The sequence below is a fragment of the Medicago sativa genome, chromosome 8 (genome assembly GCF_051527215.1).
Source record: "Medicago sativa cultivar Bolivia chromosome 8, Bolivia_mono, whole genome shotgun sequence".
NCBI lineage: Eukaryota > Viridiplantae > Streptophyta > Magnoliopsida > Fabales > Fabaceae > Medicago > Medicago sativa.
In genome coordinates, this window is record NC_140756.1 from 13,497,424 (window position 1) to 13,525,118 (window position 27,695).

A 27,695-nucleotide genomic window follows, 5' to 3' on the forward strand; every position below is an offset into this window, starting at 1 on the left:
CTTTCTATTTATATTTCCAGTGCAGTTGAAAAGGTAAGGTTCTGACTTCTGACGATTAATTATTTTTGTATCCTTATTTCGTTTATTTAAGGTTCTAGATCAGGTTGAGCAATTGCGCCATAAACATATTCGAACTTATTCTTGTTGGAAAGTATCATTGTCACCACTCGGTGAGAAACCAACACAAAACCAGGATTATTAGAAGAATAAATGCGAAAGGATTGAAAGGATTGTTACCATTTACGGAAGCCATGAGAGGTACGGAAAGTTCAAGAAGAGCACAAAAGAATAGCGTGAGAAGAAGAAGAAAAAAGATGTGCTAAAAATCAGAGAGAATTGAGGAAAAACTCAATTGATACCATATTTGAACCATATGAGATAATTGGTTCCTGAAATAAAACCATTAAGGCTGCATTTGATACAACAGGACTATAATGTTACAAGGTACACACTACACACAGACACAATAGTTCTTATTGATTTTAAGTAAAACATTAACAATAAAACAAACATATATAATAACATGATCGTAGGTAAGAAGTGAGGGAATTGAATTCCTTCTCACTGTTATTCAAAGCAGCAACACAACAACCATGACCATTTTAGATGGAGATACTGTTGGGAATGCCTCTGCAAGTCAATCCTTCCTCGCTAGAAGGGTAAAGCAGAGTGTATGGCATCTTCACAGGTCCATACCGATTCCTCAATGTCTCATCATTGTTCCTTTGAGTGAGTTTTTGCTCAATTTCAGCCAACTTCTTTCCAAACCTCTTGAAGGCTTCTTTTGGCTGTGTATCAGAAGTCCAATTGTCACCTTCAATTCTATCTCCAAGGTATTGCTCATCAGAAGCATGCCTTGACAAGACCTCTATAATGGTCAAGTCAGTAAGAGTATCATTCTTTGGTGTGATTGTCCTCAAATAAGTCTTCTGGTAGTCCTTAGCAAGCTCATCATACTCAGGTGATCCTTTCTCAGGCATGAATCTTCTACTTTTTGTTGGTCGGTTAAGGATATATCCTCCATACGGATATTGTCCAAAGTTAACAGCTGCATGAAGTGCTGAAGCAATCCATATAAGGATGGTGGAAGCTTCGATCAACTCCTCACGAGTTTGCATCTTAAACCACCATGTGGCATTCTTTAAGTCACCATGACCAACCTCTACAAGTTCTTTCCAGAATGCTTGGAGTTCAGAATCTTGTGCAATAGCTGCATCAGACTTGTAATAGAAATTCACATATTCACCAACCCATGACTTAATGGCAGCCCATATTTCTAGTCCATCAGAAGCATAAGGATAATCCTCTATCAGAAGGCGGAGACCAGTAGGAGAGGCTGGATCCTCAACAGCTACTCCTCTAAATAACAAGCAAGGAAGACAAATTAACATACAAAAAATATGTTTTAGGGAGTTATTATTAATTAAAGTGATTTTAATGACCATTTTACAACTGTTTTTGAGGTGATTTAAGCCTGTCTAATAGAAATGTATAAGTCAGTTAGAGTTTGTTGATCTGTAATTACTTGTTGATTCTCTACTTTAAAATTACAAAGTTAATTAAATTCATACCACCGACACCACATGAACATAAAAATTTATGTTTTTGATATCAATATCTTTTTATAAAAATGACTGACCAAAGATATAAGGTTACCTTTTGATTAGATCATTAGGCAGTCCTTGCTCAATGAAATTCCAATCCTTGTAAACAACAGCAGACATTTCCAAAGCATAATTTCCCCACAAGAAAGTTGATTCAATAATACCCTCTGCATTGACCAAGACATTTCGTGCAAGTGCATTTATGTTCATTGTGTCACGATAATGTGGAAGCAAGAGTTTATGAATAGGGTGAACCACACTAAGATGCCTATTTGTTGCTATGACGAATGGCTCAACAACAGCATGGGTATTCAACCTGTCACACATGTCGATATTCATGAGTTAATCATAAATAGGTAAATTATGTTTGATTGCATAAACATGATTAATGAGATTCATACCAATGGCTGACAAGTTGGTGATAGCAGGAGTCATTTACAACAACAAAAGCCTTGGCAAGGAGCCAAACTGATGCTTCAACACCTTCACTTGCGGGCAAGTAAACATTGCTAACAGGACCAAAACTATCACCTTGAGGGTGTGGCCTGCTTAGTTCAATGGCCAGTGGCTTCAAAGTTCCATTATCTTGCAAGAAAAGAATGGTTCTAGTAGCATAGGCCTTTGTCTCACTTGCATTTATTTTCCTCAAATATGGAAAGAGCGGGTCGTGGTGATCAAGTATGTACAATCTATTGTTTTGGATAGCCTGTATGACAAAAGTCGAACCCAGTGGTTAAAGTCGATCTTATAACCTCGAGGGACAGATTTCAAATTTTCTCCCGAACAAAATTCACGAATGCCACTTTGGAAAGAAAAAAACAGAACTAATCAAATATGTTATTACCTGTTCTACAGTGACCCCACCCATGTTTGGCTCCAAGTTTTCTTTAGTTATGGTGCTGGTGTTATCACCAAATTTTTGGCTATCTAGCTTGCTCTTTGGTGGAAACTCCTGAATTAAAAGTAGCAACCAATAATGTTTACAAAATAGTCTTAGTTTAATTTTTGTACATGCTTAACAAAGTTAAACTATTAAATTTACCGAGAGTTTTTTGATGATGTGTGGATTCACCCCAGCAATCATCTCCCTTGCAAATTCCTCATCAGTCTGCCATGCAGAATGGTCCACTGTTCATAGTAAGAAATTTTCAAAAGATCCATTAGCTTTCTATATATGATTTTGTATGAAATATATTATTGGTAGGACTAGGTATTATCATTAATATATACCTTGAATCACTTTTGGTGGTGGAAACTTAAGTGCTTGTTCACCATCAGATCGGAAAAGTTCCTTGAACAATGGTATTGGACTAATCTGGCTTAGTACATCAGTAGGAAGCTTAATTCCACCCTCGTAGAGAGAGCGCACATCTTGAAAGGTGTTAAACTCGGGGTTATTGAGTTGTAACGTAACTACAGATCTCAATTGAGGTATGACATTCTGAGATGCTGATTTGAGTATGTAAACAAGAAAGTCTGATGACTTTGTGTGTCCAAATGATTCATCTCTTGGAAGGTAAACAGTGGGACTTCGAGTCTCACTGTTAGGATCTGTTCACATATACAATAACAATATATGTTTTAGAAACAATACCAAAATCTTTAGAATCATAAGCTAGGTAAACATCTGGATCAACCAAAAAACACATGTTTAGGCCAAAATATGGCACAAGTGTTTGGAGCCTAACCTGTTTTAGTTTTTCTTCTGCCGGTTCTTCCCCTTCGAGGGTAAGGGAAATCGCTCGATCCCCCAAGAATTTGACGAGCCAATTGAGGTTTCGAGTCAGGCTCACCCAAATCATTGTAGACATCATAATCATATATTCTTTCCCATTCCTTGCGCTCTCCTGTTCCATCCCCTCTTAAAGTCTTCAACTCTTCTTGTCTATAGTACACTAATGGAGCCGGTGTTTCACTTGGAAGGTATGTCTACACAAATTTAATCATTCAAAATATCAAGTTTTGGAAAAGAGACTTAATATAGCTATATAGCTATGATAAAGTGGTTTTGTGATTTGTGAGACATCAGAGTTGAAGAGATTAGGAGTTGCGAGTTCAACTTCCTCTACACACATTTCTAAAAACTAATTACTAACATTTGTCGTTAAAAGAAATAACGAGCTACATGTGAAATATAATTTTTATTCTTACCTTGTTGGCAAAGAAGATGCGGTCGGTTTTGTACTTTTTAGAATTGTAAATCCATGAGTTGCAAACAAAGTGGATGGATCCATGGTTTGGAATATCTTCAAGTGTCAAACTCACAAGGAAGAATTCACCTTGCATATAATTCTTGATGTAAAAAGCTCCAGGAATTCCCATGTCACTGTCCCATTCAAAATTAATACTGAAAGCATTTTGTTTGTCTCCCAATGTTGGTATGGAGGTAAGAATACCTTTCAGAAATGTTTCCTGTCCAACTTTTCCTTTTCCAGTTCCTATAAAAATGTCAAAAATTGGATTCTCAGTTTCACTAATGATGATTCTCAATATATATAGTAACATGTTATAACTATTTCAAAGTTTAATTTTATTTTTTTACAGATCCATTTATCGTTTTACTTGGTCATCATCACCTAGTCTAGTCTAGTTATATGAAAGGGAAATAATTTCAATATTTTAGTGGTGACTGATTGGGAAAATACTTGTGTGGACCAGGGACCAAACCCCATTGTGTGGTCACAACCAAAGAAATGGGAGAGAAGAGAGAAGAGAGAAAAGAGAGAAAATGGAAAAAGTAAAGAAAGAAAGAAAAAACTAGGTGTGTGACCAAACCCAATTGTGTGGTCTTGGTCCACACAAGTCTTTCTCGACTGATTGTACCTGATTATTTTATAACCAATATTCTACATTAAAGTCACTATTACATAATTTTAATGATGAAAACAAAAGAGAAAATAAGGTAAATCTTAATGAGTTGCGGTATCAAAAACTCTTAATGTGGTCTCGAGTTCGATTCTCACATCTAGGTAATACTGACAATTAAAATTTTGGTTGTTAAACCAAAGATATCCTCCACGTACAAATGTCTACCACTTATGCCACACAGTGTTGGTAAAAGAGTCTAAGTAGTCGGTAAAGAGATCATAGAAGTAGGACAAGAAGCAATTTTATATTGAAAAAGATTGGTAGAATTTTCCAATTTTAAAATCAATTAAGAGAGCAGTTCAAATATAAAGAAATAGAGGGATGGCAAATTTTAAATAGCTATGGTATTAGATATAATTTAAAAAAATTCAATTTAGCATGTGCATCCCCCACGTAGTTCCATTTATACCAAATGACAAAATATAAAGTCCAAAACAGTTACCAACGCCAAATATATCACACTTATTGGATTATATACTTCTTTATTACAAAACCATTAGCTATACTACCTTTAATATACAGTAGATATATCAATTAATTAAAATGTCTATTTCTTATAAGAAATAAATAGAGTGAAAAAGGTCTGTGTGAACTAACTCAATTGGTAGAGACATTGCATAATATAATATATATAGGGGTTGAGTATCAAACCCTGAATACCCTACTTCTCCACGTTTAAAATGTGTGAGCTCCAACCATTAGGTTAATTAAAAAAAATAAAAAATGAGAAAGAGAAAGGAGTTATTACCATCAGCACTTGTAGCACTAATCAACTTGAGAGCTATAGAACGGCCCAAGAAGGAAGTGGCAGTGTCAAGTATATTGCCAGCAACATCACCAATAGCACCTATGGCACCACCAATGATACCAGTAGGGCTTTGAGCTGCAGTGAGTTCGTTGATGTCTAACACATTCTTTTGCATCAACACCACAGTTCCCTTCACCTTTTCGTGCTTATCAAAGAGACCTTTCACCAATGAAGTCATCTTTAATGCTTAAATGTATAATATCTTAGGCAAATGAAAGAAATGCTTGTGTCTTGTAACCATAGGGAATGGTTCGTATTTATAGTAGTTGATGAGATTAGGATCACAATGTATTAGTTCAAAAGAGGTGATTATTTTATTCACTACTAATTTACAACATGGTGGAATGCAATTGGTCACGTCTTAAGCTAATTTTTTATTATGCGTGATTATCTCGTGGTATATAAAATAATAATATATCCGATAGCAAAATTATTTTGGTTGTTATATGTGCCAGCCTTGGCATTATGTTCAATAATAATGGCTCTGTTTGCTCCATTGTTTATTATTTACTACTACTATCTGGCGTGTATGCATTGGTTTTCTCGAGTTTTCTCATATTTTATAAGGTGGAAAAATCTCAACCCTTAAAATTCATTTCTTTCTTATTTTAATTTCAAAATCTCTCCTTTTTTTTCTTCTCACTCTTACTATCAAATCAAAGGATTAGGATTGGAGTCGAGATACATTTGCTTGGTCACAAACATAAAAATGAGTCATTAGCACACACACACATAATGTAATAAAAAAAATGATTTTGATTTGGTGTTGTGTCTATATAAGTATTTCTCCATTCAAAGATGGATCAAAAAATCTATTAGCAATTTTAGTTCATGGCATAATTTATTATCTTGTTTGGGAGTCCTTTTGTAACGATTTTTGTTTTTTCATTTTGGGTTGACGGCTTGACCTTTGTCTTTTGATGTAACTATACTCTTTTTCCTGGTTCTTTTGACACTTCTTGTGCTGGAATAGCAAATGTTTTTCTAATATAAGCAATCAAGTTTGTTCTAGGGCCCTCTATATATGGATAATGTTATCAGCCACATTTTTTACATTTGCATCATTTTTTTTTACTATTACTTTTCCCACCCCATGCCTTTCCTCACGCGCCCTATTTTTTTTTTTCCAAAATTACCCTCAGAGCCTTCCTGATTATATAATCCGAACATGTCCGGATTGTATAATCCGGATTCAACCAGTACACAGAACTGAAACAGATTTGCATGTCATTGTGGTTTTTATCATTGTTTTTCAATAAATCATTATATATGTATGTATAAAAGGCAATTAACTTAAATATTATATCAAAAAATGATTATATATATATATATATATATATATATATATATATATCATTATATCAAAAAAAAGTTGAATTTATATCATTACACATTTCACGTAATGATATACATTTCAACTAAATTAACGATATATATCTAATCTATGGCGCCGAAAGATCAATGGAACTATCATCTTTTTCAACCTTCACACCAGGACCAGGACCAACACGACCAACCCTCTCATCGGGATTAAGATTTTCAATAATGTACAATTCTTCATCATCTTCTACCAACTCTTGACCCGCCGCCCGACTTAGCTCATTATAATCTATCATCTGGCTGGCATATCTATCAGGCCAGCTGTCTGATCCTCTCAATGATCGTCTACATAGGTTGCAAGTGGGAGGAATCGGGCAATCATCCTTCAATTTCAATGCCATAAAATGGTTGTCGTTCACATATGCTAGACACATCAACGAAGAGATACTTGGCGGTGGCGGTGGACCACATAGAGGGAAATAGGTTGCCGAGCGCCCTAACCCAATGGACAACACAACAACCGCTTGGTTGAATCTTTGTTCGATGAGGAAACCCATATCTGGCATTGTCATCCATGTATCCAGTGGTGCATTGCCAATACCGGCGTATGATAGAGCGTCTAAGACCTCTTTATACCGCCTATCATCATTAATCATCCTCCGATAGCGGGCATTTTCATTACCGATAAGCTCTTTGTAAAGTTTGTACCAGACTAATATGTGATCATCAACAGTCAAGTTAAGTAGGACCCCAACTGCTCGGAACCCACAATGGCCATCACCGGGTACATCTGTAACCTTTTCAATAAAGCCATGCATCCAAATTGGGATTTGGTCTTTGTGTGGTATGTCGACTTTAACGGGTGTTGGCATCTTCGGATTTTTTGGAGTTGGCTTAGGAGGAGTAGGAGACATGTTGCTTTTCCGTGCACTCTTTCTACTCGTCCCTGTTGATCTTGTCTGTGAACCCTGTGTCTCTTGCTCCTGGGAGTCAACAATCTCCCATAGCGAAGGGGACCGCCTTATCGATCGAATGCTTTGCTTATCTTTTTTAGGAGCTCCTTTGGTGGTGGCCTTATTTGATGGTGGACACATAGAGGTGGTCTTTGGTAAAACAAATTGTCGGAATTGTTCCTTCAAATGCAACTTCATGTGGTAATCAGCATCCTTGAACCGAGCCTGCAATGTGTAAGAAAATTGTCATTTTGGCGGTTGTTGAAAAATAGGCAGAAACATGCATTCTGGTCTGTGCACTGATACACTCCGGATTTTAAATTCTGGAACTCAATTATCGAATTTGGAATCTAAAATCCAGAACTTTCCGATACACCCTTTGCATGAGCCTTAAAATGTTCTGGATCAAATTAGACCACAACACCTTTCCTTTGAACCTATGTTCAAGCATTATTATGCTCGTCTGAAATGAAGCATGTATTGCGGTATGTTGCAACTCTAGCATGTTATGGATGGATTGCCAGTTTGTACTCAAATCACCCATACTACAGCTCAGATACTTTTTCAACCGAGCGTGTGCAGATTCAGCTCTGTTTGTTGTAGTATTCCCCATATGAAGGTTTTTGTCTACCCAAAACCTCACAAACTTCTCCTTAACCGAATCCAAAATTGTCGTTTTAACATATTCCAAAAACTTGGGAAATTTTGCGCATAGAACTTTGAACCGGATCCAATTATCAATATATGCTTCCTCCGTGTCGGAGTCCACAATATCCATCCATGCAGCTATCACAGTCTTCACCACCGAAGCAGTAGTAGCTTTAGGGAAAACCTTTTCCACAGCATTGATCAAAGCATTGTCCCGATTGATGAATTTAGTTTTGCATCAAAAACAAGATAAGTATTTGTATCGTCTCCACAGGGATTAGTGCGACATCACGGATAGATTAACATCAAATATCATTCTAAGTTAAAAGGGTGATTGTTTGTTTCATTTACAACTATGTTAACTAAATGCAAAAAGTAAAAGATGAGATTAATAAGGATTGAAACTTGTTAGGAGTAGCGTTCCTTAACCAAGCATCACACGTAGCCTAATGATCCATACGAATTCTAGCTTTATAACCAATATTATCACAATCAATTCTAAACTATCCTTCGTGTCCAAAGTGATATAATTAACTCTAAGGTATCGTTTAAACATTCGTGTCCAAATCCCTTAAACGATAACAAAGTCGATCGAATAACCTAATCGACCGTGTCCAGCCTGATTAAATATCAGTAAGCATTTACCTCTTGATTATGGTGATTATCACAAGATTAACAAAGATGTCAAGTAAGTTAACCTAAGATATATTGCTACTCTAGCTCTAGATTCAAGAGTTTGTGTCCAAAGCATCTTGAATCTCATTGAAAGCATTAACACAAGAATAACAACAATATTGAATATAAATTGCTAGAACCATATTTTGCAAAATCAAAAGGATTACATGTTTAGCAAGATCAAGTACCTCTCATCCCAACAAAGAGTATTTAGCTACACATCATCATGGAAGCCTTGCAAGGATGGCTTGAAAAGGAAGGATTCATTCTCCTAGTGATGTCTCAACAAAGGAATAAGATCCAACTTCCAAAATCACTCTCACTCTATATTAACTACCTTATTTCTCTCTTAGATATTACAAGTGAAAAGCTTAGAGAAAACTAAGAGAAAACTATGAGATATTCCTAAGACTAATATATATTATATCTCTCTAATGAACTTCTAATATATATAATATATCTAGCCCAAAATATCTAAAATAATATCTAACATAATATCTAAATAATATCTAACATAATATCTAAATAATATCTAAATAATATCTAACAAGAATAGCAAGTGGACCACTTGAATTGAGCAAACCGCCAAACTCACGCTAATAGCGCCAAAATCGCTAATAGCGAAATTTCTTTAAGCTCCAGATACGCCAATAGCGTATCTCTCTGGACTTTGACACTTCTTTGAACACGCTAATAGCGTAGAACACGCTATTAGCGCCATTTCTTCAAGCTTGCCGGACAGCTTTTACCATTTCGCACTTTTTCATGATAAATTGGTCTTTGATCAGTGTCTTGAGGCTAATTCCTGCACAAAAGGATAGAGTAATGATAAGTAAAGCGTAATAAGACATTTAACGCTTATTTCTCGGCTTTTCCTTCAATAACTTGCAGAACAAGTAACAAAAAGTGCTTAAAATATAACATGAATTTAACACTTTTATGACACTCATCACCGATCAGTGACAACTACTTTGGGATAGAGATCTTTGGAGTGCAACATCTCACGACACCTCTCAAGAGCCCAATAAACATTGTCTTGCCTCTCGGACATCATATAGGCAAAAGCAATAGAGAATGTTTTCATGGTAGAGGTGTTACCGACAAACTCAAGCAATGAAAGACGATACTTGTTTGTCTTGTATGTTGAATCCAACACAAGCACCGTGGAGAACGTGTTAAACAACTTGATAGAATCTGGATGTGCCCAAAAAACATCACTGACATCCTCAAAATCAGGATACTTCCTACAATGATAAACGTAACCATTATCAACCAAAGGCTTCAAGAGATGTTGCATGTCATTCCTCGTACCCCTAATGGACCGCTTATACCTGTAAGTAGCATTATAAACGTGTTTGATGGTCGTTGAAGTGGTACGGTTCCTCTTCTTTAAGTTGGTAAGCATTTGCCTCGGAGGAACGTTTGAATCCACCATCTCTTCAAGGTGAACACGTTCATTTGGGTTTAGACGACCGGCGGTTTTATGACCTTTCAACATATCTATCATGTCATGGTTGTGTTTACCATCACCAACTTTGAGACTCCAATCACCACCATTCAACAAGTAACCTCTCAGCCAAAACAGACACTCGCATTTAACCGAACCAGCTATCTCACGCCGACTCTTTCTCTTGTACTCGGTGTATGAACCTCCCCTTTCACATATCAAAGTAACAAATGCGCTTCTTCCATTGCCACCGTTATCGGATTTACCAATAACAGTGGAAAAACCAAGCTTCCTAGCTTTCTCTCGAACCCACTCCAACAAATCATTCCTTGTTGCAAACTTCTGTTTGGTGGTAAAATGTTCTCGCTGGTCAATACAAACAACAACATTTGGAGGTGGTACAACAGGAGGAATAGGAGGAGGAGGAGCATCCTCTACTTTCGAACCGCCTAGACAAATTTCAAGTTTTGGTGGTGGTGGTGGGGGATTCTCGGATTTGGCATTTTCGGAATCATGTGCATCTTCAAGTAAAAGAAGCGGCAACATAATAGGAGGTTCATTCTGAGGTGGATCACCATTTGGGGCATCAACAGGAACAACCATGACTGAAAACAGTGCGAAGCAGAGTCAGAAAATAAACACAGTTTCTGCATTGGTTGTTTCCGAAATTCGAAACGTATGAATTCAGTCCGAATTTCATATTCCGGAATGTGTTGGAACAAAATGTGTTTAAACAATGAACCTTAAAGAGTTTTGATGATAACAAGGTATTAAAAATTGTAAATTGGACTAGCTAATATTTGTTCAAGTGTACAGGACCATAGTTAAAAATTTACATCATATAAAGGTTCTGAAGAACGAATAGAGAGCTAAGGAATCAAGAAAAGGAAGCTTGAAAGCATCTGAAGAGAAGCATCTGAAGAGTGCATCTGAAGACAATAGTGCTCCTGAAGAAAGATGACGTCATCAGAAGCTGAAAGTCATCAGAAGCTGAAGTTCGTCAGAAGCGGATAGTTCATAAGCGACTTCATCAGAAGCTGAAACTCATCAGAAGCTGATTATCACCACAAGCTGAAGATTCAAGGATCAACACTTCAAAAGTTGTCTATTGGATTCGAAAACACTGCAGAAGACTAGTGGAACTTTGCAACGGTCATTTTTGGTGAAGATTTGAAAGCTTTGGAAGCTTATCTTCAAAAAGAGTTGACATTGTACTTTGTACGAACTGTACAACCACCTTCTCCACTACTCTGTTTTGTGTCCACGCTACAAGGCAAGAAAACAGCTCCAGAATAACAGTTATGCCTGCAAAGATGTTCCTTCACAATGGGAATGGACTTCAAATTGGTTCTTCATAGGACAACAACCAAATCAGGCAAGAGATCATTGGTGAAAGATCAAGCTTCAACAACGACTCTTTGATGTGCTGGCAATTTCACAACGTCTCTTTCACACCTTTATATAAAGGAGTGAAGACTTAGAGATTTGGTAATGCTGAACGAAAGACTCTCAACATTTTTGCAAGTGCCAAACCTCTGCTGAAATTGTTATACATTCACTTAGTATTTCTGTTTCTCAAAGTTCTTATCTTAGAAATTCTTAAGTCTTAGAGTCTGTATCTGATTGTTTTGTGAGCACCTCTGATTGTATATCAAGTGTTCAACCTCGAACATTATTCTTGTAATCTTGTTTGTTTAGAAGTCTCTTGCAGTTGTGCTTGAGCATATAAGTCTCTTGATTGTGTTCTTGAGCATAGGAAGACTCTTGCGAAGTGTGCTTGAGCAAAGTAAGTCTCTTGCTGTGTGCTTGAGCATTTGTAATCAGATATTACATTTTAGTGAACTATCCTTGGAAGTGCAAGGGGGACAGGACTACTTCCGGTTTGTGGAAGGAACCTGTATAATTGCTTTGTGTCTCTCTCTCTCTCTCTCTCTCTCTCTCTCTCTCTCTCTCTCTCTCTCTCTCTTTCTCTCTCTCTGTTTTTATCTGCTGCGTTTAGATTCTGTTTATCACTTCAGAAGCTGTCTCACTTAGCTTCTAACCAGTGTGTTCAGTTCTTAAGAGAAACGAAGAAATTTTCAAAACACAATTCAACCCCCCCTTCTTGTGTTTTTCTCACCTTCAGAATGGTACAGTACAGATCATATGACGTGATCAAAAGGAAATCGCCTAAAAAACGAATGGGGGAAGGTTTGTATACACATTACCTTTGCATTCAGTCGAAAATGATGATGTTAACCTCCCTTGATGGCCAGATTGCTGCTCCAAACCATGTTTTCGCCCTAAATGGTGGGTTTTTGGAGGTGTAGTGAGTGTTTGTGATAAAGGTGGTCTGCTTCAGCTAGGTTCTGGAGAACTATATATAACCTATCTGTCCGGATTTCGTTTTTCGGAAAAAAAAAACGACTATTTTTCCCGCTCAGTTTAAATGCAGGGTGTGCGGAATTTCTATTCCGGAATGTAACCATGGTGGCCGGATTATGTTTTCCAGATAGCCTTTCACCCTCACCAAGCCCAAGTATCAAAGGCCACATGAATCAGGGTGATTTGCTAATCATTTCAGATAATAGGATCCGAATTCGTTCCGAATTGTATAATCCGGACAAAGGGTATTCTGGTCAAAATCACAGGGCGCACGAGAAGGCAACAGGGTGGGAAAAGTAATAGTCTTTTTTTTTTTTTTTATAAATGATGAATGAGACTTGTATTAATTATGGTGGTTGATATTCTAGCTATCATGGCACCCAAGTCGCCATATTACAATGTTTTCAAAATCTCGGCTATGTTGGCAACTGATGAGTCATAGATAGTATAATTTATTGCCTTATTTAGTTTAGTTTTATTTTAGATTTGGTTTAGTTTTATTGCATTTTATTTTATATTAGAATATTTTACTTCAAATTGTATTTTATTTTATTTTAGGAATAAATATATGGTGGAAGGTGTCTTGGAGCAAAAGAAAGAGGACTGGAGCAAATACAGCGCAAGAATACGAAGATACGGGACAAAAATATGTTCCCACCAAGTCAGAAGCTTGGCACGGCCCGTGTCAACATGTGGCACGGCCGTGCCACCTCCAGAAGCCCCTTTTGCTGCTTTTTCTTCGGGCCCAAGTTACCCTGTTGCAGCTTTACTGTTTTACCCTTTTAGTTGCTTAGTTTCTAAGTCGATTGTAAAGCTATAAATAGAGTAGCTCTCCACCATAAACAATCACCTTTTACTTTATTTAGAATATTTCTATTTTCAATAAAAGTCTTTATTTCTTTACTTTCTTTGCAATTTATTTTACCGTTTTTCTCTCTTCTTCCCCCATGTCTACGATGAACGTGAGTGAGTAGACTTCTTAGTCTTGGGATTGTTGGGGAGTCTAATGACTCAATCCTAAACAAACCATGTCTAAACCCTAATTTCTATGTAACCCTAATTTCTAATCTAGATTCACCGTCTTAACATGGATTAACAATTATCAAACTGTGGAAGCGAAAGCGGAGGGTTTGATAATCGTTAATCCATCATCCCAAACATCAATTCATAAAGCGAGAGCGGAGTCTTGATGTTGGAACAAGTTGATAGATCTCTGGCAAGTGCACCAAATACTATCGAAGTAGTAAAAATATCGATCCCACGAGGACTGTTTTTAATCTCAATAATTCAACCACGTTGTATTTTAGGATGTATAAAGGGTATTATGATTTGCCACTAGGCAGTAGATTGGTTTGATTGCATAAAAGTAATTGCTAAAAATAAATTGGTTTTCAAGAATAAGAGAGAGATGAGTTTAGGTCTATCGAATCATCTATGTTCCCCTAATTGTTATGTTGCACCTATTCGTATGAATGATCTTCTAATCCCACGATAGTTAACAAAATAGTCCTAATCAATCCCTTGAGTTAGGACCCTCTTCTTAAACTACAGCCCCTAATCCCTTAGGTGGTCTAATAATCTTCGAAGGTTTAAAGCACGTTAACCTAATATCACTAATAAACGATTATCCATTCCTAGACTAACCATGTTTATTAGAACAATTCAATAGGTCTAAGTAGAAAGCTATGGTCAGTAGTCATTCATTCTCACAAAATCATATTTATATTTGATCAGGATATAAAAAGCATTAAGAACAATTGAATTGAATAAAGACTAGAATATCATTCACAATAAATAGAGTTTCACAACATAATATCTCAATTAGGGTTACAACGAATCATCTCAGACCTAACCTCTAATGGATTTAGCTACTCATAATAGTGTTTACAAATAACATAATCATTAGAGGTAATAAAACATACACAAAGTGGTTGGAAGATGAAGAAATCGTCCTCCTGGTCTTCCTTGCAGTTGCAAAATCGCACTTGGCTCTCTAGAATTCGTAACCCTTGTTTTTGGAATAGACTTCAGCATAAATAGGCACAGAAAATCGCCCAAATCGTGTCACGTTTTAAGTGAATCGTGACACGTTTTTACCTTCTGGAGCAAGAAACTGAATTAGGGCTTCACCAAATCGTGTCACGTTTTACCAATCGTGACACGTTTTCATAATGTCGAACCAAACCTTTCTGAAGCTCTTAAATCGTGTCACGTTTCTGATAAATCGTGACACGTTTTCTTTCTTTGTATTTTCTTCAGTTTTTCTGCTCTTTTGCTGCATAAGTCTCCTTGTGAACTCCATTTTTGTGCTAAAATACATATAAAATTACGTAATGACAAGATGTCATCACAACCCCAAACTTAAACCATTCCTTGTCCTCAAGGAATTTACTTGCAAAGCTGACAATTGACAGTGAAATAACAATTACCTATTCAAGCAGTAGTACCCAAAAGTTCAACACCTTACTAGCTAATGATGAGCTAGTTTGACTTGTATGCATCCACCAATTCACAACTCCACGCAAATATTTGAAATAGGGTTCTACCAGTCGACATGCAGATCTACATATTACCATACGCTTGAAAAGTTTCTAAACATCAATCAAAGTCAATATCATTACACACTTTTGAGGTCTTTAGGGTTATAACGGGGCTTAGGTGAAAGGTGGGACATATTTGGATAAGTAGGCTACACAAAATTAGAGTTAGGCATTCCTACGGAAGTTAAAGAACAAATTCAATCCTACGATCATTCACCTTGTGGAATAACAATCAATGCAAAGGTACTAGAGAATATTTATAATTTTTAGGGACAATCGAGTTTGAAGTTACTCGCATGTTTCAAAGTTTGGTCCCTTTTTCATCATTCATTTCATCTTTTTTTTTTCATACATCAATTTTTGAATGTATTTTTGCATTTTGCATGACAATTCTTTTTCTTTTTGTTCTCTTATTCTCTAGTACCCCCACCCCAAACTTAATTGGTTGCAAATTCCAATAGCAACCCCAAACTTAATTTTAAGCAACATTCTACAATGCCTAACTCAGAAAAACAATAAGGGACAAGTCCTAAAAGTCTCTAAGTTTGTAATGTAGTTTGTCACCGAACAAAAAGTTCTAATCCTACCGGCTCAAAGGGGCTAAGAAAAGGATAAAGTTTAACAATTATAGTCAGGGTAGGCTTCAAAAGGCTCACAGGACCAAGCACTTTTGCCTCAGTGTGTAATTAACAAAGACCAATCAATAATAGAGAAACAATGCAAGTTCTAGAAATGTAGTTGCATGGAAAACTAAGCTAAATATAAGTAAATTGAAAAACAAAATATGGCAATGAACCTTATGGCTGAGATTTCTGGGAGTATGTGACTACCTAGCAACGCCGTACACTTCGCCCAAGTCACTCCTCCTTTTGAACTTTTGGAATACCACTTGAACAACTATTTGTTATCAAACTGTAAAAAGTCAACTAAACAAACAAATTCATCAATAATAAACAAGTGCAGGAATAATTACATAAACGGGGGGAATAAAACCGAGTTAAACTTAATTAAAAGCAATTAAAATTGTTCGAACATAAAATTAAAGTTACATAACCAAAGTGCTGAAACAAAAACAGAAAAATAAAAATAGGTGGGCCATCAGTAGCCCACTCAATCCTGCATCTGGTCCTCCGGAATCCAAGTGTTGGGGTCCTCCTCTGCATAGGTATCCTCCCCAAAGTGCTGCCTAGACTGAGCTCCACCAGCAGCAAAGTCAGCTCGGATCTCCTGCTCTCTATCCTGAGCTCGACCTCTGGTGACATCAAAGTAGTGGTCCATAGCCTCTTCGGACCCATCAAAGCGCTCGAAAGACCCAGTCATCTTCCTCCTGTTGAGGCAGACCGCCTCAGTGAACTCCTGACCAAACCTCGGACGGTTCCAATACTCCTGATCTGACACCTCATTCATCCAGTTGGCATGGCCGAACATGTAGTCCAGCATCATAGGATGAATAGGTGCATAGGTACCCTGCTGGCTGCTCCCTTCTCCAGCAAAAGTCTGACTCTGAGGTGGTGGCTGTGGCTGTTGTGGTGGTGGCGGCTGTGGCTGTCCTGCTGCTGCTGCCTCGGCACCCATGATAGTCTGCATGCGGTCATGATAATCCTTGACAAAGCCATCCATGTAAGTGTCGGTGATGGGCTTCATCATTGCTGCACTCAAATCATTAGCAAACAAATCGCACTCCTCCTCCTCACAAAGCCAATTGATAAGGCTCAAATGAGGGAGTGCCTTCTTGGTACCTGAAGCAAACATATAGATATTGTCGGCAATTAACTCACCAACATTGATGGGTGCACCATCAAGAATAGCAGACAGCGTCAACAAGCGGGGCAGCGGAATCTCTGAAGTACAAGAGGTGCCCTCAATAGTTTGCACCACAAAAGATGCCCACGCCTTTGCATGGGGCTTGAAGTCAGCCCTCAACAGCATATGTGACCCTCCATGCCACTTAGCACCTTCAACACAAATCTGCATTAGCAACTCCTCCCACCTTTCATCATCCCAATTCTTGCACTCCTCCATCCTCCTCTTCACATCACAAATCTCCGGTGGCACAATCTCCAGCAACTGATTAATCCTTTCCGGGCTATAGTCTATCTCCTTCCCCCTCACATAGGACACATACTTCCTCCCCATATACCTAGCATTGGAATAGAATTCTATCCCAATAGTTTTGTTGGCCTGCTCGAAAATCATACTAACAAGGGACTCCCACCCTCTCTCAGTGATCACTTGATGGAATTCAGGGTTGGAGATGAGTTTGGTGAAATCAAAACCTCTCTCCGGGATCACCCTATAGCCTCGGATGTCCTTGAAACGGTCACGGGCAGCAGTATTATAAAACCGGTGGTTGATGGACGGTGGGGGTGCGGTGTTAGGGCTAGGTTTGACAGGTTGTTTGCGTTTGGGTGTTATTTTGGCCTTTTTGGCTGGTTGGGATGTGGCTTGTGACTTGCCTTTGTTGCGGGTCTCAACCATGGTTAGGGTTAGGATTTGGAGAAAAAACTGGATATTAGGGTTAGGGTTAAGATGGAGATAATGGGTTTGGTTGCTTGTTGGTGATGATGAAGGTGTATGGTAATGGTTTGGTGATTAGAAGATGAAAAGATGAAGATTTTTGGTAGAAAAGGGTTAGAAAATCGTAGGTTAGGGTTCTGGGAAAATTTTGACAGAGTTTGGCTACTTTTGGAAGTGAATGGAATGAAAATCGTGTTGGATATATTTATAGGCTGGGAAAATCGTGCCACGTTTGGCCAAAAACGTGTCACGATTTTGTTTTGTAACGGTTAAATTTTTGAAACTGCTAAAATCGTGTCACGTTTGGGCTAAACGTGTCACGATTGTTCATTTTTGAAAATTTTCTTGCCCAGAAATCGTGTCACGTTTTGGCCAACGTGTCACGATTTCCAATTGTCGAATTGCACCAGTTTGAGACTTAGAAAAATATTTAGGTGCCAAAATTCGTGTCACGATTTCAGCATCGTGACACGTTTCTGGAAATGTCGAATGGCACCCTTTTTTTACTTAGAAAAATTTCTGAGAGGAGCTTCAGAGGGGGGGGGGCAAATCGTGTCACGTTTGGCCCAAAACGTGTCACGATTTGCACAGTATTGGAAAACAAAAAATTTTCTTCCTCTGTTCGTTTCAGCAAAAATCTTTTTGTATTTTTGAATATTTGAAAGCAATAAAAAGGAAATAAGAAATACTACCTGAAATCTAAATGTGGGTTGCCTCCCACCAAGCGCTTCTTTACCGTCACTAGCTTGACTCATGACGACCCCTAAGGATCATTCAAAATAAGTCCTACCCTTGCCTTCGGTAGGTCGCCACCCAGATATGGCTTAACTCTTTGCCCATTTACCTTGAAACTTCGGTCACCTTCAGGTGTCATCAACTCGACAGCTCCATGAGGTGACACACTTTTCACCAAGAACGGTCCAGACCACTTTGACTTGAGCTTTCCAGGAAACAGTTTCAACCTGGAATTATACAACAAAACTAATTGCCCACAGTTAATATCCCTAGACACTAAGTTTTTGTCATGATACCTTTTAGTCCTGGCTTTATAAATGAGCGCATTTTCATATGCTCTAAGCCTCATCTCCTCCAGTTCATTAAGTTTCAAGAGTCTTTTCTTACCAGCGGCTTCTTGATCAAAGTTTAAGGTCTTAATGGCCCAGTACGCCTTATGTTCTAGCTCAACTGGTAGATGACATGCCTTTCCATAGACTAACTGATAGGGTGAGAGCCCGAGGTGAGTCTTAAAGGCAGTCCTATATGCCCATAGTGCGTCATCCAATTTTTTAGACCAGTCCTTCCTATTTGACGCAACTGTTTTCTCTAAGATTTGTTTCAGCTGACGGTTTGAAACCTCTGCTTGACCACTTGTTTGTGGGTGGTAGGGAGTTGCAACTTTGTGCCTTATGTTATACTTTTTGAGCAAATTTTCAAGAAAATTATTGCAAAAGTGCTTCCCCCCATCACTGATCAAGACTCTAGGTGTTCCAAACCTAGTGAAAATGTTTTTATGCAGGAAGTTAACAACTGTCTTAGCATCATTAGCAACACAAGGTATCGCTTCAACCCATTTAGTGACATAATCAACACAGACAAGAATATGAAGAAAAGAGTAAGAGGAAGGGAAAGGTCCCATAAAGTCGATGCCCCAACAATCAAATGGTTCAACTTCGATGATTCCTGATAGGGGCATCTCATTCCTCTTAGAGATGTTACCTGTCCTTTGGCATTTGTCACAATGTGCAACAAAGTCGTGGCAATCTTTGAAAAGGGTGGGCCACCAAAATCCACTTTGCAAAATTTTTGCCGCGGTTCTTTCTCCACTATGGTGGCCCCCATAAGCTGAGCTATGGCAGTGCCACATGATACTATGAGCTTCCTTACCTGCAACACAACGTCTTATCAAACCGTCAGTTCCTATCTTAAACAGATACGGGTCATCCCACAAGTAGTGGTTTGCATCCTTGAAGAATTTTTTTCTCTGAGGATAGGTCATATCATCAGGAACTATGTTATCGGCCTTAAAGTTCGCAATGTCAGCAAACCACGGCCTTTCTCCAATAGCAAACAGTTGTTCATCAGGAAATTCGGCCTTGATGGCCTTCTCTTTGTTTGTCACCTCATCATTTTCCAGCCTTGATAGATGATCAGCTACTACGTTCTCTACTCCTTTCTTGTCACGAATCTCAAGATCGAATTCTTGTAGCAAAAGGATCCACCTCAACAGCCGAGGCTTTGAATCCCCTTTGGTCAAGAGATATTTAAGAGCTGCATGATCTGTAAAAACAATGACTTTGGAGCCTATTAGATAAGAACGAAACTTTTCCAATGCAAAAATTACCGCAAGCAACTCTTTTTCAGTTGTGGAATAGTTAATTTGATTCTCATTTAAAACTTTGCTTGCATAGTAAATTGCATGGAAAAACTTGTTCTTGCGTTGGCCTAGAACTGCACCAACAGCATAATCACTTGCGTCACACATAAGTTCAAATGGTACATCCCAATCGGGTGCAATGATTATTGGTGCAGTTACCAACTTGTTTTTAATCAAAGAAAAAGCATTCAAACATTCATCATCAAAATTAAATTCAGTTTCTTTGACCAAGAGGTTACAGAGGGGCTTGGAAATTTTTGAAAAATCTTTTATAAAACGCCGATAGAAACCAGCATGCCCCAAGAAACTTCTTATTCCCTTAACATTAACAGGTGGAGGGAGCTTCTCTATAACCTCTATTTTAGCTTGGTCCACCTCTATGCCCTTCGCACTTATTTTATGCCCCAAAACTATACCTTCGGTCACCATAAAGTGACATTTTTCCCAGTTTAAAACAAGGTTAGTTTCGGTGCATCGTTTAAGGACAGCATCTAGGTGAAATAAGCATTGATCAAAAGACTTACCAAACACAGAAAAGTCGTCCATAAATACCTCAATATTCTTCTCTATCATGTCAGAGAAGATGGAGAGCATACACCTTTGAAAGGTCGCCGGCGCATTACACAGCCCAAAGGGCATCCTCCTATAAGCAAATATACCAAATGGACAAGTGAAGGCTGTCTTCTCTTGATCTTCTGGAGCTACCGCAATCTGATTGTACCCCGAATACCCATCCAAAAAGCAATAAAAGGCTTGGCCAGCCAACCTCTCAATCATTTGGTCCATGAATGGTAAAGGGAAATGATCCTTCCTTGTTGCGGTGTTCAACCTCCGGTAGTCTATACACATCCTCCAACCAGTAACAGTACGGGTGGGTATTAATTCATTTTTTTCATTAGCCACCACCGTCATTCCACCTTTCTTTGGTACCACGTGGACCGGACTTACCCATGAGCTATCAGAGATAGGGTAGATCATACCTGCATCTAGTAACTTCAGAACCTCTTTCTTTACCACTTCCTTCATTGTTGGGTTAAGTCTCCTTTGAGGTTGAACCACCGGTTTGTATTCAGCCTCCATGTATATTTTATGCATGCAATAAGCTGGACTAATACCCTTCAAATCAGAAATGTTCCACCCCAAAGCTCCTTGATTGTCTCTTAACACCCTCATTAATTTTTCTTCTTCCAAAGGTGTCAAGGTATTGCTGATGATTACTGGTTTAGAGGCATCCTTAGTGAGAAAAACATATTTCAAGTGAGAAGGGAGTTCTTTTAATTCTGGATTTTTCTCTCCTTCTCCACTCAAAATAGGAGCATCCATAGAGTGCTTACCCATTAATTCTTCTATTTTTACCGGACCCAACTCTTGCTTGCTTGCTGCTAGTTGCTTCACACAATCACTTACTTCAAGATCTTCATCATGCTCACAACTCTCTATAGAATTTACAATTGCTCTTTCAAGAGGTTGTGGTGGTTGAGGTTCACGAGAGTTGTCTTCTACTATTTCTTCAACAACATCAATCCGGTAACACTTGGGATTTTCCTCTCGGTGTTTCATTGCTTCGAAGATATTGAACACCACTTGCTCATTATGGAACCTCAACATTAGCTCTCCCATCTCAACATCAATCAAAGCACGACCAGTTGCAAGGAAAGGTCTTCCTAAAATGAGTGGCATATCTTCATCTTCAGCCATGTCTAAGATCACAAAGTCTGCTGGAAACACAAGATCATTAACTTTGACTAGCACATCTTCAAGTATGCCAACAGGATAAGAGATTGACCGATCAGCTAAAGTAATGGTCATTCTTGTTGGTTTTGGCTCCCCACACTTGAGCTTCTTCATCATTGAAAGAGGCATCAAGTTGATACTTGCTCCTAGATCACATAAAGCTCTTCCAATGTCTACCGGTCCAATGGAACAAGGGATAGTAAAAGCACCAGGATCTTTCAGCTTAGGTAGTAGCTTCTTTTGAAGAATGGCGCTACAATTCTCGGAAAGAGAAATATTTTCATCATCTTTAGGCTTTCTTCTTCCCGTTAGCAAATCTTTCATGAACTTGGCATACAAAGGCATTTGATCGAGAGCTTCACTGAAAGGAATATTCACTTGAAGTTGTGAGATAAGTTGCATGAACTTCTTGAATTGTCCTTCCTCCTTCTTTTTCTTCTTCTCTAGATGAGGGTAAGGAAGCTTCACATATGATGGAATAATTTGTGGCTTGTCTCCATCTTTCAAGATTTGACTCTTTGACTTCCTCAAGATTGAGTCTTCATCTATCAATTTCTCACTTTTATCTCCCTCTATTTTTTTCTTCTTTTCATTTTCAACTACACCCTCATCATTTTTTTCAACTACATCGTTCTCCTCCACCTCAACTACTTCATCAACCTTTTTTGGAGCTTTTGGAACTAAAGGTGTCAAAACCTTTTTGCTCCTCAATTCAATAGCATTACAAGACTCATTCTTAGGGTTATCTTTAGTGTTACCTGAGAATCCGCCTTTACTTTGTTCAGCCAATTGCTTAGCTAATTGCCCCAGTTGAGTTTCAAGCATCTTCCTAGAAGCTTCATTGTTCTTTCTTTCAGCTTCTTGACTCTTCTTCATCTCTTCAAAGTTGCCTTGAGTCATCTTCATGAAGTTCATCATAGTTTCTTCAAGAGCTGATGGCTTCCTTTGTTGTTGTTGAGGAGGAGTAAGCATCTGAGAATTCAAAGCATTGTTATTTGAGTAGCTTAGATTTGGATGCTTATTAATGCCTGAATTGTAGTATTGATTTTGCCTTTGATAACCTCCCATGAAGTTAGCTTCTTCACTTGATCCTTCCGGAACGCATTCACCGTTGGGATGTTCTTCACCACATAAGTCGCACTTGATTGCAGCTACTTGTTGTTGTTTATGAGCCAAAGTGAACCCTTGAAACTCCTTAGTTAGAGCTTCAATTTGTTTGTTCATAGCTGCTTGGTTAGCAAGGATAGCAGTTTGTACCCCCACCCCAAACACTCCTCTTTCCTTCTTCTTAGCTTCAGCACGATACTCATTTCCAGCCATGTTTTCTATCAAAGCTTGGACTTCATGATCAGTTTTGCTCTTGAGACTACCTCCCGCGGAAGCATCTAAGAACATTCTAGTGTTTGGTGTTACCCCCTCAGTGAAGATTTGGAGGTATTGGTTCTCGGTGAACTCATGATTAGGGCATCTCTTAAGAAGCAAGTTGAATCGCTCCCAAGCATCATACAATGATTCACCTTCTCCTTGCTTGAAGTTAGAGATCTCCATCTTCTTTTCCCAATATTTAGACATAGGGAAATATTTCTCCAAGAACTTCAGCTCTAACTCTTCCCATGTTTGGACAGTCCCGTTCGGTATTGTTAGCAACCAATCTTTTGCTCTTCCCGTCAAGGTGAAGGGAAACAGCCTTAGCTTCTTTTGTGCTTCAGTTACGGTGGCTGGTTGCACACAAAACTCGCAGGTTTCAGCAAAGCGGCTCAAATGTTCATGAGGACTCATAGCTTCAGTCCCATCGAATTGCTTGTCCCTCAAACCGTTGAGGACAGTTGTCTTGATGTCGAAAGCTACGGGGTTAGCTGGTTGAAAAGTGTGGGTCAGTTGACCGCGATGAGTGGCTAACCCGTAGTCTCCAAGCTTAGGTCTTGGTGGTACAACTCCTTCCCCTTCCATAGTTGCAGATTTAGGAGAAGAGATTGTTTCAGATTCACTTGAGAATTGCTCCGGTACTTGTTCTCGAACACCCGGTGGAACGGATTGAGCTAACCTTTGCGATCGGACAGCTTTCCGAAGTGCTCTAGCAGTTCTTTCAATTTCCGGATCGTACTCTAAGTCGTCCGAGCTCTGTTTACCTCGCATAAACAGCAAAATACCTTAGTAGCACTGCACAACGCAAAGTAATCAAGTGAATATGAAAACAGAAAAATAAAAAATTAAAAACAGAAAAAAAATTAAATTGCAAAAACCCTAAATTATAACGTAATTGCCTTGTTGAAATAATTCAACAGTCCCCGGCAACGGCGCCAAAAACTTGATAGATCTCTGGCAAGTGCACCAAATACTATCGAAGTAGTAAAAATATCGATCCCACGAGGACTGTTTTTAATCTCAATAATTCAACCACGTTGTATTTTAGGATGTATAAAGGGTATTATGATTTGCCACTAGGCAGTAGATTGGTTTGATTGCATAAAAGTAATTGCTAAAAATAAATTGGTTTTCAAGAATAAGAGAGAGATGAGTTTAGGTCTATCGAATCATCTATGTTCCCCTAATTGTTATGTTGCACCTATTCGTATGAATGATCTTCTAATCCCACGATAGTTAACAAAATAGTCCTAATCAATCCCTTGAGTTAGGACCCTCTTCTTAAACTACAGCCCCTAATCCCTTAGGTGGTCTAATAATCTTCGAAGGTTTAAAGCACGTTAACCTAATATCACTAATAAACGATTATCCATTCCTAGACTAACCATGTTTATTAGAACAATTCAATAGGTCTAAGTAGAAAGCTATGGTCAGTAGTCATTCATTCTCACAAAATCATATTTATATTTGATCAGGATATAAAAAGCATTAAGAACAATTGAATTGAATAAAGACTAGAATATCATTCACAATAAATAGAGTTTCACAACATAATATCTCAATTAGGGTTACAACGAATCATCTCAGACCTAACCTCTAATGGATTTAGCTACTCATAATAGTGTTTACAAATAACATAATCATTAGAGGTAATAAAACATACACAAAGTGGTTGGAAGATGAAGAAATCGTCCTCCTGGTCTTCCTTGCAGTTGCAAAATCGCACTTGGCTCTCTAGAATTCGTAACCCTTGTTTTTGGAATAGACTTCAGCATAAATAGGCACAGAAAATCGCCCAAATCGTGTCACGTTTTAAGTGAATCGTGACACGTTTTTACCTTCTGGAGCAAGAAACTGAATTAGGGCTTCACCAAATCGTGTCACGTTTTACCAATCGTGACACGTTTTCATAATGTCGAACCAAACCTTTCTGAAGCTCTTAAATCGTGTCACGTTTCTGATAAATCGTGACACGTTTTCTTTCTTTGTATTTTCTTCAGTTTTTCTGCTCTTTTGCTGCATAAGTCTCCTTGTGAACTCCATTTTTGTGCTAAAATACATATAAAATTACGTAATGACAAGATGTCATCACAAGTGAATCTAGACAATAATTGCAAAACAGTGAAATAGTCTTTGCAATTATTGAGACAAAGAGTAGTTTCAATCCTCTATGCATCTTCTAGTAATCCTGTCAGCGAAATAGGCTTGGTTGCTAGAAGTAAACTCTCACCGGACCTTCATCGGAAAGGTGAGGGGCTAAGGGAAACCGGTCTTTAGAAATTAGTGTGTAAACCATGAAATTAGATGTTTAGGTCTTGTCTAGTGAAGGATTTGTTATTATGGCAAACCAATAATCCCAAGGCATCTTTATTATTATTGTTATTTACTTTCAGCAATCAACCCCCTATTTTATAATCTTTCTTCTCTTCTAATCATTCTCTAAAGGTTAATTGAATTCACAAGTTAATTGAATTCACAACTCCCTAGCGGAACGATACTCTTTACTACTACTATTACTTCGATAGACCGTGCACTTGCGGTTTGGCTTATCAAGTTTTTGGCGCCGTTGCCGGGGAGTTGTTGAAATTTGATTAACTTTTTAATAGTGATTAGACTATAAAAAATAAATAAATAAAAAAATCTTTTTCGTTGTTTTATTTTATTTTATTTTATTGTTTCTATATTTCTTTCTATAAAAAAAAAATAAATCTTTATTTGATTCTATTTTATTTTATTTACTTCATATAAAAAAAATAAAAAATCTTTCTCTTTATTTTATTTTATTTTATATATAAAAAAAAAAAAATCTTTTTCTATTTCTTCTTTTGCCTTTAACTTCTTGGGAAGATAATAACGATATGGCTAAGGAATGCACTCTCATAGAGTATGCAATCCCATCTTCAAATGAGTCATACGATGCTATTGTGTACCCAACGGTTGATGACAATTTTGAAATAGAACCTGAACTTATTGAGTTAGTTCAGCAAAATCAATTTTTCGGATCAACCACTGAGGATCCGAATTTTCATATTTCAACTTTTTTAAGACTCAGTGGAACCGTGAATGCAAACCAAGAGGTCGTAAGGCTGCACTACTTTCCTTTTTCCTTAGGGGGAAGAGCTAGTGCTTGGTTTAATTCATTAAAACTTGGTTCTATCACTTCATGGCAACAAATGAGGCAAACTTTTCTTGCCCAATTCTTTCCTCATTCTAAAATTGTTCACTTAAGAAAACAAATCATACAATTCACTCAAAAGGATGGAGAATCTCTTTACGATGCGTGGGAGCGTTTCAAAGAAATGCTTAGACTTTGTCCCCATCATGGTTTAGAGAATTGGCTTATTATTCACACTTTTTATAATGGCCTTTTGTATCCCACAAAAATTTATGTTGATGCAGCTGCAGGTGGAGCTCTGATGAACAAAACATACACAGAAGCATATTCTTTGATCGAGGACATGACACAAAACCACTATCAGTGGACCTACGGAAGGGACACCACTAATGTTGCTCATTCACCCTCTCAGAAAGAGGTAGGTATGTATGAAAATTCTTCCCTTGATCATCTAGCTGCTAAAGTTGACGCACTCACACAAAAAATTGATAAAATAAATACTAGTGCTGTCACACCTGCCCCTGTATCACCTCTTTGTGAAGTTTGTGGTGTATTTGGCCATATTGGCATTGATTGCCAACTAGGTAGTGTTGTTAGAAGTCCTGAGCAAGTAAACTATGCTCAATATAATCAAGGGTTTAAAAATAACCAAATTTTTTTTCAAACCCCTCAAAATCTTTTTGGACAAGAAACAACACCACTCAGTTATGCAAACAACCAAATAGTCCCTCAAAAATCCAGCTTGGAACTTTTTTTAGAAAATTTTCTTATAAATCAATCTGAGCAGCTCCAAGAGTTTAAAAACCAAACTGAATTTTTGAAGGACTCTCTTGCCAAACATACATTGAACGTAGACTCCATAGTTACTCACAGTAAGATGATAGAGACTCAGACTTCTCAAGTACCCCAACAGCTGGCTACTCCCTCTCAAACCTCCGAAGTCCTTCTAAGCCAAACCGAAACCAACCCCAAAGACCATATACGTGCTATTATTTTTAGGGATGGTAACCAATTAGAGGACCCCGTTGTGAAAATTAAGAACAATGAACGAGAGATAGGAAGTGATAAGCCTCAAAGTGAGAAAGCTATAGGAGAGAATGACAAGCCATTTGTTTCACCATCTCATGAGGCTAAAATTCCTTTAACACAAGAGTTTGCTAAATCCAAGTTAGATGAGCAGTTTAGAAATTTTATTGAAATACTTCCAAACAAATTGCCACCTAAACTTAAGGATCCAGAGAGATTTTCCATACCTTGTGTCATAGGATATAAAACATTTGAGAAAGTCATGTGTGATTTGGGAGAGCATGTTAGTTTGTTGCCATTATCCCTTTCTGAGAGATTGGGTATAGGATAGATAAAC

General features: G+C 38.0%; 1 protein-coding gene, 1 non-coding gene and 1 pseudogene across 2 annotated transcripts; all 3 read right to left on the reverse strand.

Moving 5' to 3' along the window:
• Window positions 1-336: 336 nt before the first annotated feature.
• LOC146897120 (linoleate 9S-lipoxygenase) lies at window positions 337-5,508 on the reverse strand. The gene is made up of 9 exons (XM_085738658.1): window positions 5,221-5,508; window positions 3,756-4,042; window positions 3,293-3,533; window positions 2,835-3,155; window positions 2,647-2,732; window positions 2,449-2,556; window positions 2,006-2,310; window positions 1,657-1,920; window positions 337-1,359 (listed from the first exon to the last, which is right to left on the reverse strand). The coding sequence occupies exons 1-9, from the start codon at window positions 5,456-5,458 to the stop codon at window positions 603-605; spliced, it is 2,607 nt and encodes an 868-aa protein (XP_085594784.1). The 5' UTR covers window positions 5,459-5,508; the 3' UTR covers window positions 337-602.
• A 1,214-nt stretch (window positions 5,509-6,722) lies between these two features.
• LOC146897121 (uncharacterized) lies at window positions 6,723-12,723 on the reverse strand (annotated as a pseudogene).
• A 13,714-nt stretch (window positions 12,724-26,437) lies between these two features.
• LOC146897122 (small nucleolar RNA R71) lies at window positions 26,438-26,545 on the reverse strand. The gene has a single exon (XR_015024354.1). It is a non-coding gene; the product is annotated as a small nucleolar RNA R71 (small nucleolar RNA).
• Window positions 26,546-27,695: the final 1,150 nt, after the last annotated feature.

Coding starts and splice junctions, on each gene's coding strand:
- LOC146897120 (XM_085738658.1), bottom strand. CDS start 5,458: ATGACTTCATTGGTGAAAGGTCTCTTTGATAAGCACGAAAAGGTGAAG. Junction 3,156..3,292: donor CAGAAGAAAAACTAAAACAG/GTTAGGCTCCAA, acceptor ATATGTGAACAG/ATCCTAACAGTGAGACTCGA. Junction 2,311..2,448: donor GTGGGGTCACTGTAGAACAG/GTAATAACATAT, acceptor TTTGTCATACAG/GCTATCCAAAACAATAGATT.